This window comes from Carlito syrichta, unplaced genomic scaffold, assembly GCF_000164805.1.
Source record: "Carlito syrichta isolate Samal-C Ts95f unplaced genomic scaffold, Tarsius_syrichta-2.0.1 Scaffold315432, whole genome shotgun sequence".
NCBI lineage: Eukaryota > Metazoa > Chordata > Mammalia > Primates > Tarsiidae > Carlito > Carlito syrichta.
Window position 1 is genome coordinate 435,322 of NW_007259528.1, and position 23,316 is coordinate 458,637.

General features: G+C 43.9%; 1 protein-coding gene across 1 annotated transcript; it reads left to right on the plus strand.

The window, feature by feature from the left end:
• Nucleotides 1–7,558: 7,558 nt before the first annotated feature.
• PRSS16 (protease, serine 16) lies at nt 7,559–15,079 on the plus strand. Its single transcript, XM_008072816.2, has 12 exons — nt 7,559–7,637; nt 7,712–7,878; nt 8,424–8,523; nt 8,652–8,781; nt 9,848–9,971; nt 10,220–10,297; nt 10,390–10,437; nt 10,876–11,166; nt 12,073–12,214; nt 14,420–14,599; nt 14,679–14,824; nt 14,937–15,079. The coding sequence occupies exons 1-12, from the start codon at nt 7,568–7,570 to the stop codon at nt 15,003–15,005; spliced, it is 1,545 nt and encodes a 514-aa protein (XP_008071007.1). The 5' UTR covers nt 7,559–7,567; the 3' UTR covers nt 15,006–15,079.
• The last annotated feature ends 8,237 nt before the right edge of the window (nt 15,080–23,316 follow it).

The window sequence follows — 23,316 nt, forward strand, 5'->3', positions numbered from 1 at the left end:
ACGTTCTGGGGTCACCTGTAAGTTTGTTCATATTCTTTGTTTAAAACTGGAGGAAATATTTCCTGTTTTCCCAAGAGACTTTTCCGTCTGAATAACTTTAACTGCAACTAAGTGATAATTTCTTCAAGTTTTTCTTCTTGTTTTCCATTTTCCTTCCTGCACTCTTGAAGGGGGGGCGGGTGGGGGGGGTGGTTGGGGAAGACACGGAGAAAACTACCTCTGGCAGAAAGGAACTTCACCCAGAGAAAATACTACAAAGAGACATTCACCAGAAAGACTCCCTCCGGACCCTAGGAAGGATCCAGAGACCCGGAAAAGAATCTGGAAGCCGAAGCTGGCCGTTCTGAGTTTTGCTTCTGAATGGTTTGATTGTGAAATTGACCCACCACCCGGCGTGGATCTGGTCCCCGCTCGCGGCGTGAGGAATCCTCTCCACGCAGGAGGGAAGGGAATCTCTGGCAGATAGGCCTTTCCGGTTCATGAGAACTTGAGAGATGCCCCTTCATATGCCCTCTCGAAACGCCCGACCGTGTGTGTCTGTTGCTCCACTTGGAGTTATTACAGTTGTTGCTTGCATTCTTCTTTCCTCCTTCCTCCTCTTCCCTTTCCTTGAGGGCTAAGACCACTCTGACTTGTTCTTCATTTCTCTGGTACCTCGGGTGCCCGCGCAGCACGGTAGGAAGCTCAGTGATGTAATTGGATGAATGAAAGAAGTTACTGCTAATTATCCGGTCTTCAAATTTTCGAAGTGGAATGCAAAGATCCTCCAGGTGTCAGGCAAATGACATTCAGGAGTCTCCATTTTTTCTTCTTTCCAAAAACCTATTTTTAACAAATAAATTCACCTCCTCATCGGTGGTGGAGTGGGAGGATGATGAAGAAAGCCTTCAAACCGTTGAGAGGCAAAACTCAGAACGAAATCTCCGCTCTCCAAAAAAGCGTTCCGCTGGTCTCCCAGTTCCCGCGGCGTTGGCTATCGGAAGACCAAGGACTTCTTCTCAGCCGAGCTCCTGCCTCTCCACTTCCGAGCGCGTCTCTGGTTCCTGGCACTCCCTTGCAGCGCCTGGAACAGCCTAAGGGTTCTCAAGTTCTGCAGGCTCAGCGCCCGGATTTTTCAGACGCGGAACACAGGATCGCGATGCAATCGGGGTCCGTGGGTTCAGGCTTGCGTGTGCTGAAATAAACAAGTCTGTTCTCTAGAGTCCTCGCAATGATCTTGGTCAGGCAGCTCTTCCTCCTGGACCGTTTCCCAGGAACCCAGAGTCCAACTCAGCTCCACTTTGGTGACCACACAGGCCAAAGCCATTCCGAGTGGAAAAAAGAATCCTGATCATTTGTGATGCGAAAATGGCAGCCGCCAGCGCTCTAGATCTTCCAGCCGCTTTCAAACTTCTCCGATTTGCATCCTGCTGCAGGACACCCCTAGCAGGCAGATGAGCGGTATTGGAATACGTGGTCTGCGTGGGGCCTCTTTACTCCGGGTTTGGAGGCTGTTTCCAAGAGAAACAAGATACAAGCACGCTGAATAATTAACAGGGCTCAGGCGTTTTGCTCTTAGTCAAGCTGGGTCCTTAGACAATGAAATATTTACCAGGCCCAGCGCGGTGGCTCCGGCCTGCAACCCCAGCACTCTGAGCCCAGGAGTTCAAGACTAGCCTAGGCAACATAGCAAGCCCTCATCGCTACAAAAACATTAAAAAATTAGCCGGAGTAGGGACGCTCGCCTGTAATCCCAGCTATTCGGGAGGCTGAGGCGGGAGAATCACTAGAGCATAGATGTCAAGGCTGTGGCGAGCTGTGCTTGTGCCACTGCACATATTGTTACCCACTACCCTCCCCGATTTCTTAAAACTATGTACCTCCCCATGCACAGTTTTGACAAATTAATTTGTATTCTAAGATTAAGCCTATGCTTTTTATATTGTAATTATTGAAATTTTAGAAAATGAAAGTTTCATCATTCTTGAATATATTGAAGATTATAAATTATAAATAATTTTTTTTTTTTTTTGAGTTGGAGTCTCACTCTGTCGCCCAGACTGGAGTGCAGTGGTCGCTCCCGGCCACCGCAGCCTCGACCTGCTGGGCTCCGGCGATCCTTCCGCCTCAGCCTTCCGAGTAGTCAGAATTACAGGCATGCGCTACCACACCCGGCTGATTTTTTGATTTATTGTAGAGATGAGGTCTTGCTGCCCAGGCGGGTCTCGAACCCGCGGGCTCAGGCAATCCACTCCCCTCAGCGTCCCAAAGGTGCGGGATTACAGGCTGAGCCACCGAGAATTTAATACAACTTTCATTTATGAAAAATAAATGAATGAACAAGCACTTCTTTTACAGCCTTTGATATTGTCATTTTTTTCTTCTTGAATTTCACTTACCTATAGAAATGTATAACATAAAATAATTTTGAGCTTAAAATTACTTAAAACTTTCTATAGCCTAATTTCCTGCCACAAAATAATATATGCACATTACAATTAACTTGGGGGTGGCATAGGTTCTAGTTTTTATGATTTCCTCTGCATTGAATTGTTATTAAAATTATTACTTGTATACAATCAAGCAAAACAAAAAATATTATGAATTTGCAAACTAATTATTACATTTAAAGGTAAAAATAATTGAATATTTATCCAAAAGACACAATGGGACTTTTATAATTAGTCCTCTAATCATTGATAAATGTACACATTGCCATGACAAGTCAACTTTCAGCATTAATTTTGTTCCTAATTTTTTAACTGCTGAAAAAAAATGTATCTTAGTATACAAATAAATGAAAACTAGATCAGGTTTTATTATGCAGATGTCTCACAATTATTTAACATTTTCTGAGTTATTTGCCAAAAATCACATAGTACTGCACAATAAATAGTTACTATCTTGCATTATATCCTACTTGATAACTTGAGCAAATTCTCTCTTAATTTGTTTAAAGCAAATAATTGGAAACTTCCTGACTTGCTAAAATATTGTTACATAGCTATTAAAATAATGCAATTGCCTTAAAACTCTTCCCCAGTCATTCTAATTGTCCCTGTGTTAGAGCCCTGAGCTTGTTACACTTTGAGTCCCTGAATCTTAGATTGAGAAAGAGTGAAGGGGTAGGGGATGTGGGAAAGGACCATTGAGAAATGCCCGCCTTGAAACCAGGAGTGTTCTTGAACAGATCAGTGTTAGATAAAATCTGTATGGTAGTTGATGATTAGGAAACTGATCACTTTGAGGAAACCTGAGATCTTGAACTTTTAAAAACTATACCTTCCTGTGTTCCCCATAGTAAAATTAACCTAGTTTGATAATGTTGCATTAGACCACTGAAACCCAGTCCCTGAAAAGTAAAAGGAGTAGCTATCTACCACCTATACCATTCCCTATTTTGTGGTACCCATACTCCCCAGAAAAAGATATTGAGTGTTTAAATAAGTTCACCATGGGTACATGGTAAAGAAGTGACCAAGGCATATGAAGACCATCTTCATCTATTGACTTTAGGAATCAGAATTTAAACATTTGAATTTGTGCTATATATAATCAGTGTGTGTGGGGGGAGGGTATCTAAACTCTCCGTAACATTGGGAAATATATTAATTTAATTATGTGCCTTAACAGGACAAAGGAAACTTTCTATATGAACTACATATGTTGGTGTAAAAAGGCTTTTCATGATATCCCAAATCATTTTGGACTTGTGGGGGAAAATCTTATTGCTGAGCACATTTTTAGGGGTCTGCCCTGCCCTGAAAAAATTTTCAGTTATCAACAAAATGTAGCTCACTTCTAGCTGAACATTTTAGAAGAAAAAGGACAGTGATGCCTATCAGTTGATGTGAGGCCTCCCAAAAGTCAAATATATCACATAAAACAGATCAATCAACAATGAATTTTGTCTATATATAGTATGGAGCCGGGAAAAAAATATGACTGGCCTAGAATAGAAGGGCATTTGACCCCTCCTAGCTTCATTGAGCACACACTCCAGTGCCACCTGTCATTACCACCTGGACCTGCCTCTGCCTCACAGTATCTCCCAGACAAAAGTACCCTAACTAGCAGAGACTGTAGATAAATCCCAAGGCTCTTTTGGGGGTGCTGATTCCTTTTTTGGGTCACTTGGCAGGCACTAGAAAGATGCAGATCAGAAATTGCAAGACAACAAGGAGTTTCTTGAATTCAAATTCCTTCCGCTAGTGCCTGAGGTCCGGAGGAAGAACGCAGCAGCTTCACTGCAAAAGGGAAAGTGTAAGGAAGTGGCCCAAGGAGAGAAGTGGAAAACCCTGGGGAAAAAGTTAGACTCCCAAAGGAATGGACGGGTGAAAAGAGAAAATCATATCTTTTGTGCAGTGTAGCTTTAAACAGATGGGTGTTTCTCTGTGTCGCGCCTGGAACTCCAGACCGTGGGGCCCGAGTGAGGAGGCTGGTAGAAAATCAAGGTTGTGGAAACCCGCACAAATCAGAAGGTGTCATTAATTTTCGGGTGGATTTCGTGAATCGTTTATAACAGTTGGTTGGAGTTCACCGATGCGCGCTGGATGAGGCGCAGGGAATTTAAGTTAATGGACACACTACGCGTCCTGCTCGCAAAAGTTCACAAATCTGTTGGACCATGAACGGGTGAAAAAGAAAAAACAATCTAGGGGACTTAAAGCCATAAAAAAGTTGGGGATATAACCACATTCTAGCCCACCTGAACTACTCAGTCTTTCCACTTCTTTGTTTTGAAAATATTAACTCGGCTGGGCTCGGTGGCTCAGCTTGTAATCCCAGCCCTGTGGGAGGCCGAGGCGAGTGGATTGCCTGAGCCTAGGGGTTTGAGACCAGCCGGCAATTTGGCGAGACCCCGTCTCGACAATAAATCAAAAATTAGCTGGGCGTGGTGGCGCTTGGTTGTAGTTCCTGCTGCTTGGAAGGCTGAGGCGGAAGGATCGCCGGAGACTAGCAGATGGACGCTGGCGTGGCCGTGAGTGTGCCACTGCACTCCAGCCTGGGCCACGGAGTGAGACTCCAACTCAAAACAAAAAGAAAAAATTAACTCTCACTACGTCTATACCACGCTGAGCGTGCCCGGTCTCTTGTAAAAATATTAACTCCATTAGCATTATTTTCATGAATTATATTAGGAAGCGAAAGAAGTCCTTTCTGGCCTCCCACCTCTGCATTAATTTTAATCAATAAATCAATAAATCTTCAATTCAAACAAACTCGTAGACCTTTTCAAACCTGCAGGTTCTGACTGGGGAACTCACAAAAATGCCTCCTTCCCCAAAGGTTATGTCTAGTCTTTGCCTGTGGTGAGTTTAACTCTCAGAACTAGGGACTGCAGGCACTGCCCACAATGGAAAGATTCAATATGTTGATAGCAACATATCAGACTTTAAATAAAAGTCAAAGCCCTTTCCATGCCTTATCAGCAGGGTTGAGTATCTAATAACTTCTCTCTTCTCTTCGAATTCAAGTGCTTTCATTCCACTCTCCTCTAGCCTTACTGACTGTTGATGTTCCTTGAAGGTGCCAGTCAGGTGTCTTTACACCTGCTGTTGCTTGGGCTAGGAACCCTCTTACCCTAGATCACCTCATGATACCCCAGCTCCTCATTCTCGCCTCAACTCTTTTTCCTGTCTCCCTCCCTCCCCCTTGCTCCCTTACCTCAACTCTTAATGTCACATTCTTAGGGAATTCTTTCCTGGGCAGAAAATTAATTGATACATGCATTATTAATAATTCAACCATGGAATTACTCACTACATAGTGAATGAGCATCTATCAAGTGTCTTGAAGTAGTTTAGGTGTTATGGGTGCACCAGTGAACAAAACAGACAAATTTTTTTTCTCACAATAAACTTATTTCCTGAAGAATAGTCTAGGAGCTAAATGCAATAAAATATGATTACTGTCAGGGAGTAACAACAGTAAGAAAGAATTCTGAGGCAGAAGCAAGCCTGTTATGTTCAAAGAACCATAAGGAGTCTAAGGAGATTGTGGGTCAGAGAGTCTAGGGGGAGTGATGAGGAGCAGAAATGGGGGAGGAGGTTGGACTGGAAAACAGACAAGGTGAAATTGATGGACAAAGACTGGAGCACAGACAGGAAAATTGAAAAAGATGTGGGAGAAGGGGTGCTGAAGAGCAAAGAGAGGGAGAGACAGAGTGCTGGGACAACTGAGAGGGACTGAAATTAGGCTGAGGAGCATAGAGTGTTACTTTATGCTATTTTATATGGGTGGTTAGATAAAAACTATCTGGTAAAGTAAAATATGAACAGATAATTATAGAAAGTGATAAAATAAGACTTATAATATTTGGAGAAAAAGCATCCCAAATGAGAGCAAAAATTATAACAAAAAAGTGTGGCTGATATGCTTGTGAAATATTAACCCAATGTGGCTGAAGCACTGAGCCCAGGACTGATGAGCAGGAGATGAAGTCAGTAAGGTAACAGGAGTCAGGTCATATGGAGCTTTGAAAAACATTTTTAAAACTTTCAATTTTACTTTGAGTTAGATGGGGGGCCAGGGAAGTGTCCTGAACTAAAGAGTAAATGATTCGGCTTATGTTTAATAGGATCTCTCTTTCCAGTGAGTGGAGAATAAATCATGAGGCAGAAACAGGGAGACTGGCTAAGAGGCTTCTGTGATATCCCAAGCCAGAGTTGATGGTGGCTCAGAAGTAGTAGTACTGATGGTGGTAAGAAGTCATCAGGTTCTGGATATATTTTTAAAGCAGAACCAATAACATTACTTGATGGGTTATCCATTCATTCAACAAATGTGTATTGATTCCTCACTATGTGCATTGTTCTAGAAATTAAACATTTGGCAATGGGCAAAATAAATGAAAACCCCTACCCTACTGGAGCTTTCTAGTTAGAAAGACAGACTATGAGCCACATAAATTTTTAAAAATATATCATATATATAATTTTTTTAGGGGTGGGGGAGACTGGAAAACAGACAAGGTGAAATTGAGGGATAGAGAAGGGAGTACAGACAAAATGAACAATTGAGGGATAGAGAAGGGAGTACAGACAAAATGAACAATTGAGGGATAGAGAAGGGAGTACAGACAGAAAGGGATGTGGGAGAAGGGGTACTGAAGAGCAAAGAGAGGGAGAGACTGAGTACTAGGACAACTGGGAGGGACTGAAATTAGGCTGAGGAGTACAAGGAGAAGACAGAGTCTGAGGGCAACAGAGTTCAAGAGAAGCCACCGAGGTAAAGAGAGGCAGAGAATGAAGTACAGTAAGGCATAGAAAGGGGGAGTCTGAAGGGAAAGACTGAAGGATGGAGAGGAAGTCACTGAGGCACAGTCTCTTGAGAGTTAGAGGGATGGATAGACTAAGAGGCCCAGAGAAAAGACACTGGGTATTCAAGTGCCACATCAGCAACCTCTACATACAGACTCTGGCGTCCCTGCCCGCTTTAGTGGTTCTTACAGACGCTTGACCTGCCAGGAAAGGCATCTGAAAAGAAATCTGAGCTTCTGAAGAAAGATGATGTATTTAAAGCCCAACCCCTGGGGCCAGGATAAAGGTGAGTGGGGGAGAACAGAGCACCTAGAGCACTGGACAACATGGCCATTGGGCCTGTCCTGTGGCTGGGCCCTCTGTTCATGATTTCCTTCTGGAGGCTGTCAGCTCCAGGTAAGAGGGAGCTGAGGGTCAAGCAGGGCATCCTAAGAGGGCTGGCCTGACTATCTCCCCTCCATGTCCCACAGCCTTCCTTCTTAGGCATCTGGGTGAGCACATTCAGAGATTTCAAGAGAGCTCTGGCCTGGGCCTTGGTCTAGGTCTGGGGACAGGTGCTATGGCTCTCCCAAAAGTAGGATGGCTGGAGCAGCAGCTTGACCCCTTCAATGTATCTGACAGACGATCTTTCCTGCAGGTAAGACCAAGAGAAGGGAAATCCACTGCTCACCCTGCCCTCTCCTCAGTCTCCCTCCTCTGTCCCTCGCTTTTTGCCTTTTCTGTATGCCTTAGTCTCCCCATCCCTATGCTGTCAATATCCCCTTCCAGTGCTCTGTTTCTTAGATTCAGACTTGGCTCACAACAAGCACTCAAAGATGTCTATTGAGTGAATGAACAAATTCTCCATTTTTCAGTGCATCCTCTGCTCATCCCACTTGGTACCTATTCCTAAACCTGACTACATTCAGAAATAATAAGTGACTAGCATGTGCCAGCCATGCCCCCTCAGTCCTGAAATACAAGATTGAAAAAACAGACCAAAATACTTGCTTTTGTAGATCTTCCATTCTAGAAGGGGAGATACACTAGAGAGAAGTAAACATATAAACAAACAAGCACATTTCAGATACTACTAAGTCCACAGAAAAGATTCATTAGGAAGAGAGACTGGAAAAAATGAAGAATTAGGAATAAGTCAGGACTTTCACATTGCAATTTATTTTTCTCCATCCTACCTTGTAGCGTTACTGGGTGAATGATCAACATTGGACTGGCCCATATGGACCCATATTTCTGCATCTGGGGGGTGAGGGGAGCCTCGGACCTGGCTCAGTTATGAGAGGTAAGAAGCAAGGGTGGGGAAGGATATGTTTGGGAAGTTGGTGGGGACCAGGAAAGGGAGCTTCATGTTGCAATTCTGTGACACCTGAGGGATGCAAGGACTTAAACCCAACCACACACTCTTCACAGGACACCCGGCAGCCCTGGCCCCAGCCTGGGGGGCCCTAGTCATCGGCCTGGAACACAGATTTTATGGCCTGAGTATACCTGTTGGGGGTCTGGAGATGGCCCAGCTCCGCTTCTTATCCAGCCGTCATGCGTGAGTTGGGGTAGCAGAAGTGATTGTGGTAATAGGATGGGAACGTCTGTGTCTCTCTCCACCATGGCCTGAAGTCAGTCTCTAAGTCTCTAGTTTCCTCTGTTTTATTCTTTGTCTTTCATAGTGTCTTATTCTTTCTCCATCTCTGGTCTCTCATCTCTTGGTCTCTGTCTATATATCTCTATATTTCTATCTCTAGAATTCTCTTACCCTGTAATATTATCTCTGTGCCTATCTTACTGTCTGAAGTAGGCTACTGTCTCACTGTGGCTTACTGGTGCAGACCATCATCATTGTCTACCCCACTCATATAAACACTCCCCACCATTCCCCCTCCCCGTTTTATTTTACCTGCTTTTTTGTTTCTTTACCTACTTTATTGTTCTCCACAGGACTTATCCTTTTTAGTGTACTCTGTCTCTATATCAGTTTCTTTGTTTGTCTCTGTCTCATTCTTGTCTCCATCTCTCTGTGTCCATGTTCATGTCTTTGTCTCACTCTATATCTCAATCTCCTCTACAAGCTAACCAGTTTCTAATTGCATGCAGCAGAATGGCAGCGAACCGTTTCAGAAAGGTTGGGGAACAAAGAAAGCCTTTAGGAGGGGAAAAATGATGTTAGTCATATCCCAGAATTGCTCTCCATTTTTCTTTGTGTCTCTCCCCTCCCCCAATACTCTCTATCCCATCCGGCTTAGGAACCCCTCCTCCTTCTCTGAGAAGTCCTCCTCGACAGACCCTAACCTTTTCCTATATTTGTCAGGTTATCATCTAAACTGTCTCGGAAATTTTTCCTCTCCTACCAAAAACAGGAAGGGAAGGCGTATAGAGTCTTTCTAGAAAGAAGGCCAGGACGGAGTCTCCCTTGGCCTAAGCACACGTGCTTTCTGAAATGTATGTGGCAGTGGAAAGCCAAGCACATCAGAAGAAAAGAGCCCTTGCTTCTGGCCAGATCGCCCCCCCCCCCCACTCATGTCTCTGGGTCCCGGTTTCCCCGTCTGTGCAGTCGGGCGTCTTCAGGGATTCCCAGCGATGAGGACCACCGAGCTTCTCCCCTCTGACCCCAGGTTGGCTGACGTGGTCTCTGCCCACCTGGCACTCTCCCGTCTCTTCAACGTCTCCTCCTCCAGTCCCTGGATCTGCTTCGGAGGCTCCTATGCCGGCTCCTTGGCCGCCTGGGCCCGGCTGAAGGTCCCCGGGACTCCTCCGGGAGGGCTGGGGGAGGCAACTCGTGCTCCGGGGTCCCAGTCTCAGATACTAGGGATACCTTCCCACAAGCCCCTCCCTCCTCCCACCCCTCCAGAGCTTTTCACGGCTGTCTTCACAACAACCCGGGATCACATAGCCAGTGAGTGACACCGGGGCAGGAAGACATGGGGACCCAGTCTCCCAGCCCCCGGAGTTGAGGTAGCAGAGTTGTCAAACTTCTCCTTCCTTAGTTCCCCCATCTCATCTTCGCCTCCGTCGCCTCCTCCGCCCCGGTGCGAGCAGTGCTGGATTTCTCCGAGTACAATGAAGTAAGGACGGTGGGCGGCAGGTGCGGAAGGAGGGTCCCAAGAGGACGCAGTCCCCTGACACTTCCCTGACCCCATCTGCGGTCCGACTACAGGTGGTGTCCAGGAGCCTAACCAGCACGGCGATTGGCGGGTCTCTGGAGGTAGGAGGCGAGGCCTAGTCCGAGGGGGGATGGGGAGAGAGAGAGAGAGAGAGAGAGAGAGAGAGAGTCCTTGGAAGCCGGGGGCCAAAGTGGAAGGGGATTGAGGGAGGTCGGAGCCCCAGAACAAACACAGATTTTGGAAGAAGGCGGGGACTGCGTAAGAAGCCGGGAATCCAGAAGAGAGGCGCGCCCCAAGCGGGGGACAGGGCTTGGGGAGGGCGATCCTATCCGGCGGATGGGGCTCCCTGTGGGGCGGTGCCGCAAAAGACGGCGGGGCCTGGAGGGACGGCCTGGAGGAGGGGCCAGAGGGGGCAGTGCCTCGGGTCGCAGGAGTCCGACTGAGAGAAAGTGCGGAACCCAGAAGGACGCAGGCTCTCGAAAGGGAAAGCCGAGGCCAAGCCCGGGGCTTGGCCGACCAGAGCCTCTCGCTCCTCGCAGTGCCGGGCGGCGCTGTCCGCCGCCTTCGTGGAAGTGGAGCGGCGGCTGCGCGCGGGCGGGGTGGCTCGAGCAGCGCTGCGGACGGAGCTAGGCGCGTGCGGGACCCTGGACCGAGCTGAAGACCAGGCGGAGCTGCTGGGGGCGCTGCAGGCGCTGGTGGGAGGCGCGGTGCAGTACGACGGGCAGGCGGGAGCGCCGCTGAGCGTGCGACAGCTCTGTGGATTGCTCCTCGCGGGCGGAGGCAACCGCAGCCACCCCGCGCCCTACCGGGGGCTTCGTCGAGCAGTGCAGGTGAACACAGCTTGGCGCGGCGGGGAAGAATTAGCACGTAAAGATTCCTGCTCCACTTCCGCTGTGGCAAGCAAGAATCCTCTCTGAGCCTTAGCTTCCCCATCTGTAAAATGGGGATGGATACTTCACAGGGCCGGTGGGAGGGTGAAATGAAGTGGATCATGTAAAGCAAATGCTAGATACTATTATCTGTAGTGCCTGGCACATAACAAGTGCTCAATTAGTATTTATAGAATGGAGCCGGTGCCTCACGCCTGTAATCTCAGCACTTTGGGAAGCAGAGGCGAGAGGACTATTTGAGCCCAGGAGTTCGACACTAGCCTGCGTGGCAACATGGCCAGACCTCGTCACTACAATAAATTTAAAAAAAAAACGTAGCCGGGCATGGTGGTGTGAGCCTGTAGTTCCAGCTACTTGGAAGGCTGAGGTGGAAGTGCCACTGCACTTCAACCTAGAAGGCAGAGTGAAACTCCAACTCAAAAAAAAAAAAAAAAAGAATGAATGAAAAAGTGTAGCCTTGGAGATAGGGCTGTATTGGGGACCTGAGACCTAGCCTCCTAACCCACAATTATAATCCAGCTGTCACATTTCCAGCACTGTCTGGACCAACACTGCTGTATGAAGGGCTTCACATATTGAATTTTTAAGAAATAGGCAACTATTATTAATTCCCACTTACAGAAGAGAAAACCAACGTCCGAAAGATTATTAACTTGCCCAAGGTCTCGCAGGTAATAAGGTCCCAATCTTCTAGTGCCTTGACCTCTGACTCATAGGGACCCAGGCCTTTAGCTCACAGGGACCTTTCTATTGCTGACTTTTGACTTGTAAGAACATAGGCCTCTGGCTTGCTAGGAGGAGAGGAGGAATTTATGCACATATATATGTATTAATATTGTTCCCTAGATGGTCATGCACAGCGTGGGCCAGAAGTGTTTAAGCTTTTCCCGAGCAGAAACAGTGGCACAGCTGAGAGCTACAGAACCCCAAGTTTATGGCGTGGGTGACCGGCAGTGGTTGTACCAGACATGTACTGAATTCGGCTTCTGTGAGTGACTGCCCTAACCCTTACCTCCAAAATGTACATTCTGTGATATGCTCAGAGAAGTCATCTTACAGGTGGTCTGGACTCATTTTTACTTCCTCAGTACAACTGATCTGACTCCTAGGCCTCATGTAACCTGCAGATCTTGGACTGGCGAGGGTAGAAGCCATGCATAAGTGGCCTTCACATGCCTCCTCATGCCTCCTCACACACACACTCAGGCCTTCACATAAGTGATCTTCTCTTTAACCTGCTCTTTCTCTGTGTTCCTGTTCCAGGAATGGCCCTATCCTTTCTCCAATCACAAAACTAGAAGCCTGAGCCTTGTTTAAGTTGCTTCCTTCCCATTCCAGATCCTGTCAGTGACTGAGCCCTGCTCATTCTGCATCCTAGACAACTCTCTAGTTCATCCTTTCTCTTTTTATTCCTACCTCTGTTATCCTAGTAGAGACTCCCATCTTTTCCTGCCTGGATCTTTGCTCCAGCCACTCTCTGGTCTTCAGGCTTTCACTCCATCTGTGGAATTCAGCTTCCTCACAGCATTCAGAGAGATCTTTTAAAATATGATGTTGTCCTTCCTCTGCTCAAAATGGTGGCTTTTTAGTCACTACAGGATGGGGTTGCCAGTAAAATACAGGATTCCCAGTTAAATTTGAATTTCAGATAAAAAACAGATTTTCTTTAATATAAGAGTATCCCACATATTACATATACTTTTGAAAGGGAGTTTTTGTTTATCTGAAACTCAAATTTAACTGGGTATCCTTCATTATTTTGTTAAATCTGGCCACCCTACATCAGAGTTAAGTTCAACATGCTTTCCGCATCCTCTAAGGCAGTAAGCATAGCAGTTTGTTTGTTTGAATTGGGGGTCTCACTCTGTCACCTAGGCTGAAGTGCAGTGGCATGGTCACTGTCCACTGAGCCTCAACCTCCTGGTCACTCAGATGACCGCAGAATTTCGTTTCAGCCTCAGCCTCCAGAGTAGCTGGGACTACAGGTACACACTGTTACAAGAGGCTAATTTTTATTATTTTTTTTGTAGAGACAAGGTCTCACTTTGTTGCCTAGGCTGGTCTCGAACTCCTGGGCTCAAGGAGTCCTCCCCCCTTGGCCTCCCAAAATTCTAGGATTACAGACATGAGCCGCTGCATCTGGTGTCCAGATCCATTTTCTATCTGTGTGATCTTGGAGAAACTTGGTCAAGAGATTTACCTCTTTATGCCTCAATGTTCACATTTATAAAATAGGAATAATAAAAGTACTTCTCTCATAAGGTTGTTTCAAGATTTAAAGAGGGTAATATATGTAACATGCTAAGAATAATGCACATATGCAGTAAGTATTCTATAAACTCTGACTATTATTATGACAAGGCTTTATATATTTTACTGCCTTAATACACCAGTCTTCCTAGCATCTTAGGAACTTTGCTTATGCTGTTCACTTAATTGTATTACTCATCTCTCTTCACATGACTTACTCATCTTCAAGTCTCTGCACAAGTTATCTCTCCTCCTCAGGAAGCCTTCCCACCTCCCACTTTGATAGCTCTGTGTTTTTCTCTTTAGCACTTTCCATAGTCTGTCATTATACATTTTTTATTGCCTGTCTCCCTCTCTGGACTGAGTCCTGTGACAGCAGAACCTGGGGCTGCCTTGCTTGTCACTGTGTGTCCAATGTTGTCCAGCATATATCTGAGCAACATGGTAGATACTCCATAAATAGTGAAGGAAGGAATGAATTAATCTGATGTTAAGGAAGTTAGATTTACCGTGAAAGCACAGTGAGCTATGAATTTTAAGCAGGTGAGACATAGTACAATTTCAGCTTTAAAAACTCCAGGCTCCCTCTTATCTCCAGACTTTTGCACATACTGTTTTCTCTATTTATTATGCCTTCTCTTCTATCTCTTTGTTTGGCTCAGTCCTACTAATTCCTTGAGGTCTTGTCCCTTGTAGGATGCTCTCCCTGGGCCCATCATATTTCCTCTGGGATTCCTGCCTTATGGCTATTGCCATCACAGCCCTGATCACTCTGACCTGTCACTGACTGAGGATGTGTAGGTCTCTCTGCCAGGACTGTGAGCTCCTTGAAGAGAGAGGACCAGAAATGTCATGGCCATGATGGGGAGCTCTGTAAATGGTTACAAAAGAAGAGTGGGAAGCTGGTTATATACCCCACACTTACAGATATCTCCCTCCACAGATGTCACCTGCGAGGATCCTAGATGTCCTTTCTCCCAGCTCCCAGCACTGCCCTCCCAGCTAGACCTATGTGAACAGGTGTTTGGGCTTTCAGCCTCATCTGTAGCCCAGGCTGTGGCCCAAACAAACTCCTATTATGGTGGCCAGATGCCTAGGGCCACCCAAGTGCTGTTTGTTAATGGTGAGCATGTTGTCAAAACCTGGCTTCTAAGCCTCGACCTAGCCCCAGCTTAACATACCATCCTCTCCTTTCTTTCCAGGAGACATAGACCCCTGGCATGTGCTAAGTATAACACAGGCCTTGGGCTCCTCAGAGTCGGCTCTTTTAATCCCTGCTGCCTCCCACTGCTTGGACATGGCACCTCAGAGGCCCTCAGACTCCCCTAGCCTCCTCCTAGGGCGCCAGGTAAGAGAGTAATAATTTACAGGCTCTGAATAATTTGCATACTCATTTGCATGTCCCCTCCTTCTTCTAGTGCTGGGATCTGACTTTTAAAATTCTCCTCACCTTTCCATAGAGCATCTTCCAGCAAGTGCAGACCTGGCTCAGGCTGGCAAAGGAGAGCCAGGTTAAGAGTGGGCTCTGAGTCCTACACCCTCGCCACTCCCTGCATGGCCACCTCAGCCCTGGACATATTCATTCACTGGACAAAAGAAAGCAAGAAGAAATTCCCAGGAACTGGGATTTAACACCTGTTCTGGAAATAATTGACTTATGACTGCTAACATTCTCACTCCCAACTAGAAATACTTTGTTTCAGATACAAAGTTGTATAAATATAAGTACATGATTATTCTCATTGTGAATACTGTATTTTGAATGTTAAATGTAAAAGAAATGTGGCTTCTCATGCTGGTGCCCTCCCCCTTACTGATCAGATTCTGGCTCAAATTCTGCCACTCAGCTCCTGGGCTAGGGACCTTGCTGCAAGTTTCTCTCTTTGGACCTCAGACCCTGACCCATCTCTTCTCACTGTTTCTCTCACTGTATCCCTCTCCCTCAGTCTCTTCCTATTTTTTTTTCTCTGTCACAATGTGTCTTTCTCAATCTCCTCCTATTTCTCTGAATATCTTCATTTCTGTCTTTCTGTGTGTCTTAGTCTATTTCTCTGTTTATTTTTCAATCTCTCAATCTGTGTTTCATCTTTTGGTAAGTGTCTTTGTCTCTCCTTTCTCTCTTGCTCTCTTAGTTATCTCCATGGCTCTATTTCTGACTCTCATTCTTGGTCTCTGTGTTTCTCCTAGTCACTTTATCTCTCTTTCTATCTCTTTTTCTGTTTCCCTCTATTCAGACTTTTTCTATCTCTCCTCCACTGTCTTCTCAATCTCACTGTCTCCCTGAGGCTCAGAGGCCTGTCTGTTTCTGTCTCTGACACTCCTTCTGTCTCTATTTCTCTTCCTGTCACTTAATCTTTGTCCTTCTCTGCGCCCCCCCCCCTTTAGTCTTCTTTCCCCATCCTTCACTTACCACCTCTTCTCACAATCAAATGTTGCTCTTTGGCACGTCCGGCTTCCAATCCTAGGGGTTCAGAGTTCTGATGAGGCCCCCCTCCTATGAGCTTAGGAATGGGGTGGAGCTAATCCCAAGGGTGCTTGTTTAACTTGCACTAGCTGTGCCAACAGTGCCATGTCACTCCTCTGAGCAGCAGCCACCAGGAACAGGAAGTAGCAAGTAAGGGGAACTGCCTCTAGGGAGCTGAGAAGTAGGAGAAGTAAAGGGAAGGCAAACAAGGAGATGCTGGTAAGAGAAGCCATGAAACCCATTTTTCTGTGAGGAAATCTGGCTTTCTTGACTATGATAATAAACTTTCTTTCTTCATCTGAGGGCTAACCTCAGCCCTGCTCCCCAAGAACTACCCTGGACCCCATATTGCCCTTTAACCACAGTCTCTTATGCTAAGATACAAGCTCAGCACCTCCCTTTATATATTTAGCCCATACACCAGGGCCTTACACATTATGGATGTTCAGTATCTGTTAAGAAATGATAGGATGAGGCTGAGCATAGTGGTTCATACCTGTAATCCCAGCACTTTGGGAGGCCAGGGCAGGAGGATCACTTGAGCTCAGAAGTTCGAGACCAGCCTGAGCAACACAGCAAGACCTCATCCCTACAAAAAAATAAAACAAGTAGTCATGTGAAGTGGCAGGTGCCTATAGTCCCAGCTACTCAGGAGTCTGAGATGAAAAGATCGCTTAAGCCCAGGAAGTCAAGGCTGCGGTAAGCCTTGATTATGCCACTGCACTCCAGCCTGGGTAACAAAGTGAGAATCCATTAATAAATAAATAAATAAATAAATAAATAAGAAAATATAGAATGATGTCTAACCTCAACTCTTCACATACTCTTGGTTTTCCTCCTACTGCTGGGTACTCCTTCTCTTCATCCCTTTTGCAAACTTCTTTTCAATTTGATATCTGAATGGACTTGGGTTTAGTGCTAGTGTAGGAGGGAAAAGATAATTTTTTTCTTTACTTTTTTAGGTTATTAGTTGAGCCAGTCTCTTGAAATCAAAAGATAAATTAACAAAAGAAAAACAAGTAGAAGTTTATTAACATGTGCTGTACTCATTATGCAGGAAAGATCTCAGTTCAAATATATTTTCCTCTCCAGGCAGTGGTTTAGGGACCTAGCTTAAATTGTATTTTAACAAAGAACAATGAATCCTGTATTGTGACAAGACAAAGAAGAGAGTATCTTCATGCTTCCAAAAGGCAAGAAAATGTGGGAAGGTAAATTTATGGAGACAATAAATTCAGTTCCTGGATCCTCTGGTGCCGCTATCTCTGAGTGCTATTTCTGAGCTGACAGAGGTAGAGAGGAGGGGCAGAGTGTGTCCCTGTGTTTTAACCTTTTAGCTTTAAATAAAATCCCCAGTATTTTAGAGAAGAATATTTCGATTTTCTTCTTTAGGCTACCTTTTCTTCTCAGGCATTCTTGAAGCTTCCCTACCAGTGTGCCTACAGTACCAGTGTGCCTATGGTACCAGGCCTAGCTTTCAGATGTGACAACCTCAGTATTTAGGGCAGTCCAGGGTCTGGAGTGGCCTGAGGACACAGGCTGGTCACACTCAACTGAGCAGCTTCTTTTTTTTTCACCCAAATTATTGTCTGTATGTAGAAAACAATGGAAAATTCTGAGAAGTTTTTCCTTGCAAGCTGTTCTCCTTGCCCCTCCATCCATTGTCCCCCTGGTTGTCACAGTGATTCTTTAAAAGGTAAATCATATCATGATATTCCCCTGCTTAAAACCCTCAAATAACTTTGCACTACAGCTAAAACCAAGTCCAAACTTTTTACCATGGCTCCAAGACCCTGCATACTTTGGCTTCTGAATTCTTCTCTGACTTCATTTCCTATCATTATCTATGCTGCATGCTAACCACAAGGCCTCCTTTTGGTAACTTAAAATCTAAAGCCTGTTCCTATCTCAGGGCCTTGCAATAGCTGTTCTCACTACCTAGAAGGTCGTTCCCTTTAATAACCTTTAAATGGCTGCTTTCTTCATAACGTTCAGTTTCAACGCAAATGTCATCTCCTCCAAGAGGCCTTCCCTGGCTGCCTCCATACTTCAATCACTCCTTATCACACAACCTGTTTTTATATGTTTCCTAGCCATAAACACAATCTGAAATTATCCTGTTTTATTTTTCATTTTTATGCAACCCCTCTGTACTATAGTGTACTAGATGAAAGAGTGAATTGTGCTAGTCTAGTAAAGAAATTTATATGAATTCCATAATTTACAACATATACAGTTTTTGTTGTTGTTGTTGTTTTGAGTAGGAGTCTCACTCTGTTGCCCAGGCTGGAGTTCAGGAACACACTCCCATCCACTGCAGCCTTGACCTGCTGGACTCTGGCGATCATTCTGCCTTAGCCTTCTAAGTAGCTGGGACTACAGGCATGCACCACCATACACATTTTTTTTTTTTTAAGTTGGAGTCTCACTTTGTCGCCCAGGCTGGAGGGCAGTGGCTCGCTCACAGCCACCCCAGTATTGACCTACTGGGCTCCAGTGATCCTTCCCCCTCAGCCTTCCAAGTAGCCGGAACTACAGGCGCACCCTACCAAGCCCAGCTAATTTTTTTGATTTATTGTAGAAATGAGGTCTTGCCAAGTTGCCCAGGCTGGTTTCAAACCTGTGGGTTCAAGCAGTCCTCTCACCTCGGCCTCCCAAAGTGTTGGGATTATAGGCATGAGCCACCGCACCCGGCCATCTACAGTTTTTATATGAACATTATTTTCCAGAAGCTCATCAATTTGCTGGGTCAAAGATTGCAAAACACTTTACAGGAGGGGAGATTGGTGTGTGTGGGGGGGGATTTGTAGTTGATCTGCCTATTACTTTCATTTATGGGTTATGCTGGCATCATTGAAAAGATTTGAATTTTACCGAAGATAAACAGTGTTGAGGAATTTAGAAGCATTGTGTTCTGATGATCCCTGGTTTGTCCCACATAATTTCATCCTTAGCTGTAATCAAGTAGTCTTCTGTTCTGGACACTGTGTTTGAGTCCAGGTATTACCTTCTCCCAGAAGCAAAAACTCCAAGGACTTGTGAATATGCCTACTCTATGTTCCCTCGCTGGACCACGTTCTCAACATCACACAGTAGAAGTCTCTTAACACCTGTGAAAAGAAGGAAATATAGAAAAGAAGAAAAAAATCTCTTCAACTGAGTCTAGAGAAGAACTAAGATGGAGGGCTCACACTATCTGATCAAAAGATGTCTTATAAAGCTCTAGTAATTGAGAAAATGTGACTTTGGAATTAGCATATAGACAAAAAAATCAATGGGGCAAGACAGATATGAGAAACACACACATTCAAATTACCAAAGGAGAGGTTGATTAGTCAAGGCTCTGCTGGCCAGCGGCCACTTGCAGGGAACTAGTTCCGAGCAAGGGCCCCAAGCTGCAACACAGGGCTGTCTTATGTAGTTTAGATTTATATTCTGGTGGGCTAAAGATGGAACTGGGGACTTCCCAGGGCTCTTATCACAACATTCTGGAGGCGTGGGCAAGCAAACAAGTTTACAGAAGCAGATGCAGTTGGTTATGCAGGTGTGGCGGATAAGGGTACAATTAATTGCGTAATGTCTGCAGAGAAAGTTTCCAGGAAAGGAGTAATGCCTGCCTCAAGGTTAGAGCTATTCCTGCTTTTCCCCTTTACACTTCTTTCTTTATTCTCTTTGTTCCTTCTTACAGTGGCAATGCAAGTCATAGAGAAAGGAAATTCTTTTAAACAAATGATCCTGGAATAATTGGATAAAACTTGGGGAAAAAACACACATCCATCTCACCGCATATATAAAAATTAATATAGATGAAATATATAGAAAAAATAGGATAATATCTTCATGAACTTGCAGTAGGCAATTTTTTAAGAGAGTATAAAATCGGATAAAATACATAAAAGGGACAAATTAGACATTATTAAAATTAAAAACTTCTGCTCATTAAAATGTATCATTAGGCAAGGCACTATGGCTCAAGCCTGTAATCCTAGGACTTTGGGAGGCTGATGCAAGAGGATTGCCCGAGCTCAGGGTTCAAGACCAGCCTGGGCAACTTGATGAGACCTTGTCTCTACAATAAATCAAAAAATTAGCCAGGCGTGGTAGCACGTGCCTATAGTTCCAGCTACTAGGAAGGCTAAGGCAGATGGATCACCTGAGCCCAGCTGGTCAAGGCTGCCACTGCACTCCAGCCAGGGCAACAGAGTGAGACCAGCTCAAAAAAAAAAGATATCATTAAGAAGTGGAGTGGGGGCGTGATTGACAGTAGTGGGAATCTGCCGGAGGGGGGTGGGAGGGGCACACCTCATCAACAAGGGTAACTGCATTATGAACATTTGTATACCTAACCCTGAATTATACCCCACATCTTTAAAATTAAAAAAAAAAAAAATGTGGAAAGACTAGTGAGGGGAAAAAAAAAAAAACCTGGGGAAAACATGGACAATGCCTATATCTGACAAAGGCCTTGTGTCCACATTATATAAATAACTGCTAGAAGTCAATAAGAAAGAGACAAGTTGAGTAAACGTTTCAATGAAAAAATGTATTTATGAATGACTAATAAGAACATGAAAAAGATGTTCAACCTGTTTAGCTATTAGAAAAATGTGAATTAAACCACATAAAGCACTACTTTACACCTGATAGAATTACAAACAAACAAAAACCCCTGACAAGTTTAAATAGTGAAGACATACTTCATCTCATTACTGAGAATGAGTAAACACATACTTTACATGTGCCTAGTTTGTGACCCAGCATTCCCTCTCCTAGGCATCTTCCCAAGAGAAATAAAATAATCTATCAATGATAAAATGTGTATAAAAATGCTTATAAAAGCTTTATTCACAATAACCAATACCTAGGAACACTGCAAAGGCACATTAATAGAAAAGTGGAAAAACAAATTGTGGTATGTTCATATAGTAAAACACTACTTAGCAATAAGAAAAAACAAACCACTAGTAAGTGCAGAGTCAGATTAATGTCACAGTTATTATGCTGAACAGAAGAAACCAGACACAAAATAGTAATACCATATGTTCCCACTTATATAAAGATCAAGGACAGGCAGAACTAATCTATAGTGGAGATTCATTCTGGCATGAAAGCATAAGGAGGTTGACAAATACTCTTGCCAAAAAGCAACTATGAAACTGGATAAAACTCTAAAACCACTGTTAATGTGCATACAACAAAGACACACAACAAGCTGAAGACAATTTCTCTCTAAGGAAGAACAGTGCAAATCTAGCTGGTTCTTGTCCAGGGTTGCTCCCATTCACCATTAGCTCTGTTGGCAAAGTAGTTCACACCAGATAGGGAGATCAGGAAAACAACTTTGCTGCTGCTACTGGAGAGGACTCTCTTAATTAGAGCATTGTTAAAATAGTAGTCTCAAGGAAAAACTCCTTAATACTGGCTGTGGCAATGATTTGAGGGAATGTTACAGCAAAAGCTCAGGCAACAAAATCAAAAATATACAAGTGGGACTACATCAAGCTAAAACATTTCTGGAGCCGGGCACAATAACTCATGCCTATAACCCCACCACTTTGAGAGGCTGAGGCAGGAGGATTGCCTGAGTCCAGGAGTTCAAGACCAGCCTGGGCAACATAATGAGACCTCATCTCTATTTTTAAAAAATTAAAATTAAAATAAATTAATAAAAAGCTTCTTCACATCAATAAAATGAAAAGGCAACCTACAGATAGGGAGAAAATAACTGTAAATAATATGTCTAATAAGAGGTTAATATCCAAAATATATAAGGAGCAAAATAACAATAATAATAACCCAATTGAAAATGAGCAAAAACCTGAATAGACAAAAAAGACATAAAAATGGCCAAGAATCATATGAAAATGTGCTCAACATCACTAATCATCAGAGAAACACAAATCAAAACCACAGTGAGATATTACCTCCCTCCTGTTAGGATAACTATTATCAAAAAGACAAAAGATAACAAGTGTTGGCTTGAATGTAGAGAAAAAGAAACACTTTTACAAATACATTGTTGGAGGGAATATAAATTGGGACAGCCATTGTGGGAAACAGTTTAAAGAATTCTTAGGAAATAATAGTAGAACTACCTATGATCCAGCAATCCCTCTGTTGGGTATATCCCCAAAGGAAATAAAATTCGCTTTTTCATAGAGATACTAGCTCTCCCATACTTAATTCAGCATTATTTACGATAGCCAATATAATGAAGCAACCTAAATATCCTTTGACAGATGAATAAAGAAGTTATGATACATAAATAAAAAAATATATGCAAATGCTCATATCTACATATATAATAGAATTTTATTCAGTCTTTAAAAAAGAAATAACGCCATTTGCAACAACATTGATAACCCACTAAAGGACTTTACTCATATGCTAAAAGTGAAATAAACTAGAAAGTAAAATACTATACGATTGCACTCATATGCAGAATCTTAAAATTTTTTTGAGTACTTAGAATGATGATGGTTCTATGGATGGGGAATAAGTAGAGGATGGGCAAGAAGTAGATCAAAAGGTACAAATTTGCATTTAATATAAAGAAGTCTAGAGATAAAATATCCACAATGAAAATCATAGCTAATAATATTTTAGTGCGCACTAAAAAATTTGCTAGGAGAGTGGATTTTAAGTGTTCTTACCACACATATAAAAAAGGTAACTATGGAAAGTGACAAACATGTTAATTTGTTTGACTGTAGTGGTCATGCAATTCCTATCAAAATTCCAATAATTTTTTTTGCAGAAATTAAAAAGTCATACAAGAGACTCTGAATAAGCAAAATAAACTTTAAAAAAAGTTAAAGGACTTACCTTTTTCAGTTTCAAAACTAACTGTGAAGTTATAATAATTAAAGTAATGTTGTACTGGCATAAAAATAGACATATAGATCAACTGAATCGAACTGAGAGTCCAGAAATAGATTTATTGCATATTGACTTTTTTTTTTGAGTCAGGGTCTCACTGAAGCTAGAGTGCACTGGCACAATCATGGCTTACTGCAGCCTCAACCTTCTGGGCTCAGATGATCCTTCCACCTCAGCCTTCCAAGTAGCTGGGACTACAGGCACATCACCACACCGAGCTACATTTTTTTTATTTTTAGTAGAGACAAGATCTTGCTACATTGTCCAGGCTGGTTTGAAACTTCTGGGCTCAAGCAATCTTTCTGCCTTGGTCTCCCCAAAGGATTATAGGCCTTAGCCACCACACTGGCCCAGCTGATTTTTAACAAGGGTGCCAAGACTGTTCAATGGGGGGAAAGAATAGTCTTTTCAACAAATGGTGCTGAGATAACTGGATGACTATATGCAAAAGAGTCAAGCTGAACTTCTACCACACACCGTATACAAAATTAACTCAG

What these genes read in the sequence shown, in the direction of transcription:
- PRSS16 (XM_008072816.2), top strand. Translation starts at nt 7,568, where the DNA reads ATGGCCATTGGGCCTGTCCTGTGGCTGGGCCCTCTGTTCATGATTTCC. An exon ending in ACCTGGCTCAGTTATGAGAG is followed by an intron (nt 8,524 to 8,651) that starts GTAAGAAGCAAG and finishes CACTCTTCACAG; the next exon opens with GACACCCGGCAGCCCTGGCC. An exon ending in GCCTCCTCCTAGGGCGCCAG is followed by an intron (nt 14,825 to 14,936) that starts GTAAGAGAGTAA and finishes ACCTTTCCATAG; the next exon opens with AGCATCTTCCAGCAAGTGCA.